At 45.5% G+C, this 8,264-nt stretch overlaps 1 protein-coding gene across 2 annotated transcripts in view; it reads right to left on the bottom strand.

Moving 5' to 3' along the window:
• The window catches only part of SEPTIN1 (septin 1), a 3,715-nt gene extending 3,171 nt beyond the window's left edge, over window positions 1-544 (bottom strand). The window contains exons 1-3 of one of the 2 annotated variants that reach the window (XM_077760275.1): window positions 461-544; window positions 192-285; window positions 14-100 (exon numbers count right to left, since the gene is read on the bottom strand). In XM_077760275.1, coding sequence (XP_077616401.1) covers window positions 14-100; window positions 192-285; window positions 461-463 — 184 coding nt within the window. In that variant the 5' untranslated portion in view covers window positions 464-544. The remainder of the gene's footprint in view (window positions 1-13; window positions 101-191; window positions 286-460) is intronic. The other variant, XM_077760276.1, reaches the window with a different exon arrangement.
• Between the last annotated feature and the right edge of the window lie 7,720 nt (window positions 545-8,264).

Genomic DNA, 8,264 nt, shown 5'->3' with positions numbered 1-8,264 from the left:
GGTTGGGTCTTACCACTGGCCTCTGGCAATTGCCGGTCCTCATAGAGATTCGTCAGAAACAGGCTGTTGATGAGCGTGGATTTTCCCAGGCCTGACTCCCCTGTAGGCAGGACAGACCCTCCTGGTCAGGTGAGGAGACAATCACGGTCTCTTGAGGACCCCCCTCACCCCCTATACAAAACCCCTCAGACCTGCCACCATGAGTGTGAAGTCAAAGCCCTTCTTGACGGACTTGCGGTGCAGCTGGTTGGGGAGGGCGGCGAAACCCACATACTCCTTGTCCTGCTGGTGGGGGGTGGACAGTATGAGGCTGCTGGGAGCCGCAGGCAGGGCCCTCCAGTATAATCTGACTTCAGGAGCAAGGAGAAGGCAGCCTACTGTGGGTTGGCCTGGGCCTGGCTACTCTGGGGGCTGGGGGCTGACGGCAGAGATGCCTGTATTCCCAGGCATAAGGACTCACCATGGCCCTGCTAGCTGTTGCCGCACCTGCTGTCTCTCCCCACTTCCTCTGGTGAGGCAGGAAGTTGAGTGTGGCAAATAAGGGGGCGGGCAATGTAGGAAGCTGAGATGCTCGAACTGGGCCAGAGAGGTGGGGAAAGCCAAGACCAAGAATACCTGGAGTTCTCACTTACGGGATTCCTTTGGCAATCCCTTCTCGCCGCCCCCCCCCACCATGGGAAGCTTCAACCCCTCAGTTCTCTGCACACTCTTTCCCAAGCCCCCACTGTAGCCCCATCACCTTGGTAGGAGGTGGGGTGTAGGCAGAGAGGAAGGAAGCAGGTTGGTGTCTCTAGTAAGTGACATGAAGGCTTTGACTGGTATGGGTAAAATTAAAAAAAAATGTTCCCACGGTCTAAGTGGACCAAAAGTCATAACAGGGTTAGAGGTGGGAGGGGCCATCAATCTTACTTACCAGCTTATACAATTGATTCTCAAAAGGACTTCAAGTCTTTGGATACTATTACCAGAGATACCTTCCTTTAGAATCCTGGCCAAGGCACCCCTCCCTCCTCTAGCCCCTTCAGGGGCTTCCCAGTGACCTCAGAATTAAGTCTGAGTTCTGGCCTGGTAGTCAGAGCCTCCCACATCTGGCCTCATCACCCCATCTCTCACTCGCCCTTGGAGAGTGCCCACATCCTTTGTTCTGCCCACGTTGAGTTCCTTCTGCTCTTCTTGATCCTTCAAGGGTTTGATTCAAAGATCTCTTCTTCCTCCTCTAAGAAATCTTACGCAACTATCCCAGGTGGAGTCATTTTCCCTCCTCCAGACTCTAACCCCTTTCACTGGCCTTTCCAGTGCTCGCATTTGTTTATCTGGCTATCTTTTCTACCGGCTGAACTTTCTCAGCCATGAGAAATGACTATGTCCTCTTCATTTCTATGTCCTTGGTGTCTTACACAGGGTCTGGCACAGAGAAGGTGCCGATAAATAATATACTAGATGAATGAGTGCTTAAAATAATGAGTGAATGAAGTTGGTCAGGGCCAAAGGCTGGGAGGCTGTGGAACATGCAAAAAGAGCCTTGCTTTGGGGGCAGAAAGAACTCCGCAAACCTCAGTTCTACCACCTACTATATGACCTTAGGCAAGTCATTTGACCTCTCTAAGCTCCATTTTCCTCATGGTAAAATGAAATACATCCATTTCCACTTAGTTATCAGGACTCCAAGTAGTTTCAGATGACATGTGCGTTGGAGTCAATCAGCTAGATACACAAACCCTGGCGTTAGCCTTTATGAACAGAGTGACCTCTCTGAGCCTTTACAACTAATCTCCTTCCTATTGGGCCCTGCTTCATGTGGATCCTGTCTACTGCTCCGGCCTCATTTTCTTTTTCCATTCCTTGGGGTTCTATTTATTATTTCCCTGTGAACTCAATTGTTACCCCTCACCACTCCAAATTCATGTGACGGAGCCCTAACCCCCAATGTGACTGTGTTTGGAGATAGGGCCTTTAAGAAGGTAATTAAGGTTAAATGGAGTCATAAGGGTGGGACTTTAATCCAATAGTTGGTCTGGAGTCCTTATATGAAGAGACACCTATGATCTCTGCGCAGGCCCAGAGGAGAGGCCATGTGACCATGTGAGGACACAGTGAGAAGGTGGCTCTCTGCAACCCAAGGAGACCAGAAATCAACCTCGCCAGAAACCAACTCTACTGGCACCTTGATATTGGACTTCCAGTCTCCAGAACTATGAGAAAATCAATGTCTTTTGTTTAAGCCTCCTAGTTCATGGTATTCTGTTATGGCTGCCGGAGCAGACTAATGCAACCTCCTAGCTCACTCCTAACCCTCGCCCTAAGGCAACCACCCTAATGTGGTTCGTGTGGAAATGTTTGGTTTGTATACATTTTGAAAAATGTGTAGTATGCAGTGCATGTTTACACAGATGGTTATATATCTATGAATACGTATCTGTTAGCTTTCTCATTCGGCACTATTTAAAAAAAAATTTTTAGCTTTTTTTGTTTACACCCAACATGGGGCTCCAACCCATGACTCCGAGATCAAGACTCGCATGCTCTTCTGACTGGACCAGCCAGGCGCCCCCCGTTCAGCATTATTTTTAAGATCCATCCATGTTGCCATGTGTATAGCTGATCCTTACTTCAAACTCGTTTCTATTACTGTCCCCTTCATGTAACCTTGGAGAAAACCTCTCTGCACTTTATCTATCAGATGGGATGGAAGCCCCTGCCACACTAAACTCAGATGTCATGCAAGAGTCCTAAGATTATAGGGAAATTATGATTAAGAGATGTGTGATCTTGCTGTGTGATTTTGGCCATCTTCCTTTAATTTCTCTGTGACTTAGTTTATCAGTTAAGGTGAAATTAATAATTCTACCTCTCAGGGTCACAATGGGAATTCTATGGCCTAATCCACATTAAGCTCTTAGTTGAGTGGCCAGTATATGAGACGCGCTCACGCAGAATGCTAGTTATTGCTAGCATTGCCGAGCGGAGGGGTGTGACATGCCACCATCTCAAATCTGCTCCTTGCTGAGGATCCAGACGGTGAATCAGTCAGGGTTTTGGCCCTCTGGGGAGACAGGACAGTCATAAGTAAGTGTGTCACAGAGCACTGGTGCTAAAAATGTAGTGTAACAAGGAGATAAACAGGGTACTTTGAGAAGCCAAGGGAAGGGATAATTATACCCCTCCTCACACCACCCCAACTCTTCCTCCTACATTTCTTAGCCACCACAACTCTTCCTCCTACATTTCTTATCGCTCGGAGCAGCCTCAAGGTCTTAATTAAACTCTGAGCTCCTCCCCCCTGCTCTCCACAAGTGCAGCCGACCCTTGAACAATGCAGGTTTAAACTGCGCAGGGCCACTTATATGCAGATTCTTTTCAATAAGTACAGCACAGTACTATAAAGGTATTTTCTCTTATGATTTTCCTTTTTAATTTTTTTTTTATTTTGGAGAGAGAAAGAGAGTGTGAGGGTGAGGGAGGGGGCAGAGGGAGAGAGAGAGAATCCCAAGCAGGCTCTATGCCCAGTGTAGAGTGTGATGTGGGGCTTGACCTGAGCCAATATCGAGTCAGAAGCTCAACCTACTGAGCCACCCAGGTGCCCCTCTTATGATTTTCTTAATAACATTCTCCAACTTACTTTATTGTAAAAACACTGTATATATACAAAATGTAGATTAACTGTTTATGTTGTCATTGAGGCTTCTGGTCAGCAGTAGTAGTAGTTAAGTTTTGGAGGAGTCAAAAGTTGTATATGGATTTTCAAACTGTGCAGAAAGTTGGCATCCCTAATCTCTGCATTGTTCAAGAGTCAACTGAATATCCAACTGGTTTCCAAGACTTTCCTATCACTTAGAGAAATTCGTCTCCCTCCCTCTACACCTTCCACCCCCCCTTTAACCCCCCTTCAACCCCTGCCCTGGGTTCAAAATGATCAGGTCTTCCCTGAGTGATTCAACAACCTTTAAGAAAATAACATGGATATTCATTTATTTGCTGTATAATCAACACATTCTCACAGAAAAAAAAAAGAAAATGCAAATAGAATAGAAATATATGCATTTAGGGACACCTGGGCGGCTCAGTTGTTTAAGCATCCAACTTTGGCTCAGGTTATGATCTCACGGTTCATGAGTTCGAGCCCCACATTTGGCTCTGTGCTGATAGCTTAGAGCCTGAAGCCTGCTTTAGATTCCATGTCTCCCTCTCTCCACTGCTCACCTGTTCACACTCTGTCTCTCTCTCTCTCTCAAAAGTAAACCTTAATGGGGCGCCTGGGTGGCTTAGTCGGTTAAGCGTCCGACTTTCGCTTAGGTCATGATCTCGCGGTTTGTGGGTTCGGGCCCCGCGTCGGGCTCTGTGCTGACTGCCAGCTCAGAGCCTGGAGCCTGTTTCAGTCTGTGACTCCCTCTCTCTCTGACCCTCCCCTGCTCACGCTGTCTCTCTCTCTCTCTCCTAGAAATTAAAAAAAAAAAGTAAACCTTAAAAAATTTTTTTAAAAGAAATATATACATCTAATATCACTACCATGATATAACCCCATTTTGATGTTGATCCTTCTGGATTTTCTCCTATCTATACAAATGTGAGTAAACATATTTACAAAACTATGATCATACTATAACTTTGGAACCCTGTTTTTGTCACTTCATATGTTTTGTACATTGTTCTATAGTAAATACACATTTATATTATTTCTTGACATGTTCATTTATTTTTAGAATGACATTTAACAATTTGATGAGTGCTTTTTCTTTTTTTAAAGTTTTTATTTTAATTCCAATTAGTTAACACAGTGTTATATTAGCTTTAGGTGTACATAGTAATGACCCAACAGTGCTACACATCAGCCAGTACTCATCACGACTCCTCCATCCCATCACCTATTAGGTCAAATTCTCCACCCTCCTCCCCTCTATTAACCATCAATTTGTTCTCCATAATTAAGGGTATGTTTTTTGGTTTGTCTCTCCCCCACCTCCCCACCTTTGCTTGTTTCTTAAATTCCACATGTGAGTCAAATCATACAGTTTTTATCTTTGTCTTGACATCTTTTAGCATCATACTCTAGCTTCATTCATGTAATTGCAAATGGCAAGATTTTCTTTTTTATGAGTGAATAACATTCCATTGCATAGACATACCACATCTTTATCCATTCATCAGTTGATGGACATTTGGGGTCTTTCCATAGTTTGGCCAATGTTGATGCTGCTGCTATAATGTTGGGGTGCAAATATCCCTTTAAATTAGTGGTTTTGTACTCTTTGAGTAAATACCCAGTAGTGCGATTGCTGCATCCTAGGGTTTTTTGAGGAAACTCCATACTGTTTTCCACAGTGGCTGTACCCATTTGGATTCCCACCAACAGCTCACAAGAGCTCCTTTTTCTCCATATCTTAGCTACCCCTGTTTCTTGGGTTGTTGATTTTAGAGCTGACAAGTGTGAGGTGAAATCTCATTGTAGTTTTGATTTGCATTTTCCTGATCAGTGATGTTGAGCATCTTTTCATGTGTCTATTTATAGATATTTGGTATTTAGGTTGATTCCCACTCTTCCCAGTGATAAACAATGCTGAGCTGGGATGGACATGTTTGTGGTGCCATCACTGTGTACTTGTCCCATTTCCTTAGGGGAAGGGGAATTATTGAATCAAAGGAAGTCACATATCTAAGGCATTTATGCATATTAACAAATTGCCCTGCGGGAAAGCCTCTTGACTTGTCTAATATAGAGATGACATGAGTTACTAGTGACGTAATATTCCATTTACATGCTTATTATTCAAACAAATTTGACTAATCATTCATGTCATATGGTTTGGGGCCTGTTCTGAGGAAGGAAGATCTTGCCTTGAGATTCCTATGGGGCAATATATGATGGACGGTTTTCCCATTTAATTATCTAGGTTAGTTCTTTTTCACCTTGCCATCAAACCTGCATAGCTACCTATGGCCCTACCTGGTGACCCTAGAGGGGCTTCTGTATCTTTAGACCCGAGTTCAGGTTCAGACTTAGTAACTCCAGGCTTTCTCTTCTCAGTCAGAGCTAGCTCTGAGAGCGAGTATGATGTGTGGGCTTGGCCACCTTTCAGGGGAAGGTTCCACCAAGAAGGGCTAGCTCTTTGCCATGTGGTACCCTCTTACCTCTGTTTCCCAGTACAAGTGCCTGGCACATGGGGGACCCTCAGGAAATGTTGGTGGAGCAAATGAATAAACATACCACTCTAGCTTCCACTGCTTTCCTATTATGTAAACTCATGACACATTAAAACAGAACTATTCTCTATTCTCCCTTTAAGGGTAGGTCTTAGCCATCTTTAGATCTCCAGCTTCGAGCACATAGGTTTTCAATTAGTGTATAGGCAATTGTTCATTTCATTCCCTCTGCCTGGAGTTCTTCATTCAGCTCCCACCTCAGCCAGCTCTGGACTTTGCCAAAATCTTAGCTCAAAAATGCTACCTTCTTTCTTGGTTACTCCAGCCAAAAGAGTAAAAGCTGATATTTTTGGCTAAGTGCTTTACACATATTATATGTATTAATCCTCAACCATTCAATTTCGGTATCATCATCCCCATTTTACAGTTTAGGAAACAGAAGTAATTTCTGCAGGCTCAAGCACTAATAAGTGACAAGGTCAGGAATCAGATTCTGCATAAATGGCCTTAAAGACAAAGTCCACAGTCACTAAACTCTACAGAAGGTATCTCTCTGCACTACATTTTTTTTTTTAATATTTTTATTTATTTCTAGGAGAGAGAGAGAGAGACAGCTTGAGCAGGGGAGGGTCAGAGAGAGAGGGAGTCACAGACTGAAACAGGCTCCAGGCTCTGAGCTGGCAGTCAGCACAGAGCCCGACGCGGGGCTCGAACCCACGAACCGCGAGATCATGACCTAAGCGAAAGTCGGACGCTTAACCGACTAAGCCACCCAGGCGCCCCTCTGCATTACATTTTTTAAAAAATGTTTTATTTCTGAGAGAGAGAGAGAGAGAGAGAGAGAGAGAGAGAGCGTGAGCAGGGGAGGGTCAGAGAGAGAGACACACACCCAGAATCCGAAACAGGCTCCAGGCTCTGAGCTGTCAGCACAGAGCCCGACATGGGGCTCGAACCCATGAACCGTGAGATCATGACCTGAGCCAAAGTCAGACGCTTAACCGACTGAGCCACCCAGGCGCCCCAGTGCACTGCATTTCTATTATATTTTATCGAATTGGTATAGATCTGTCTCATCATCTGCACATCTCCATACTCTACTGGATCAAGAACTCCCTGAGGAGTTTAAGTCTAGGGCCTAGACGGTGTCTAGATACTGATTCGTGATCGGTAAGTATATGCTGATTGATCTGTGGTCCTAGTTTCTGTCAGTGTCTAATATCTATGCATACTAGGCATCTAGAACCATGCAGTCTCACTCCCACAGTTTAGAATTCTTCCTGCTCTCCCACACTATCTTGAACTGGTGCATGTAACTCACGCTCTTACAACTCTTTTTCATGGTTTGTGTACTTGTCCCTTAAAACTGGTAGCAACATGGGTAAATTTTACACGTGTTTCATCTCTTTATCCCAAACCCTTGACTTAGCATTGAGCTAAGTGAATATACAAACCTCAGTCACCCCTCCCTTATCATCAGATAATAAACAATACCCTTCCAAGAACTACCCCTCTTCCCCAAAGGCAAGCTTGCCCAGAGTACAGATACTGGGGATCATGGCCCAGGTCCACTGGAATGGCCCCACCAAGCTGGGAACCAGAGTTTACTGTTTTAGCCTCTCCCTGGGTGTGGCCTTTGTAGGGTTGTCGACCTGTCCCTAGTCTCCTTATGGCCTATTTCTTTATGTTTCTTTGTCTCTGCCAGTTTCTCTATCTTTTGTTCCTTTGCCTCTGGACCTGATTCTCTCCAGATTCCGTTCCTTTTCTTTTAGCTCCGGTCATATCTGTCTGTTTCTACATCTCTTTGTCTCTGGAAGCCAATCTTTTGCTCCTGTATTTTTGGTCTGCCGCTGTCTCTCAGTCTCTCTCGGCTTTTGCGTTCTGACTCAGTTCTTGGGTTACGATTTTGCGTCTGGTTCAGGGTCTCCGCCCCGGGGCCTGATTTCAACGGCNCCCGCCGCGCTTTGTTTCCTGTGTCTGGGCGCCCCGCCCCCGCCCCGTCTGGGGTCTCCGCCGCCCTTTGTTTGCCTTGGTCTCTCCCCCAACCCTCTCCCTGGGTCAGTCTTCCATCTCTCTTTGTCTCTCCCGGCCAGAGTGGCTGGGGCAGGCTGGCGGCCCCGGCGCGGGGG

Source organism: Crocuta crocuta, unplaced genomic scaffold (genome assembly GCF_008692635.1).
Source record: "Crocuta crocuta isolate KB4526 unplaced genomic scaffold, BGI_CrCroc_1.0 scaffold73, whole genome shotgun sequence".
Taxonomy (NCBI): Eukaryota; Metazoa; Chordata; class Mammalia; order Carnivora; family Hyaenidae; genus Crocuta; species Crocuta crocuta.
This window is presented reverse-complemented; position numbering and strand designations above follow the sequence as displayed.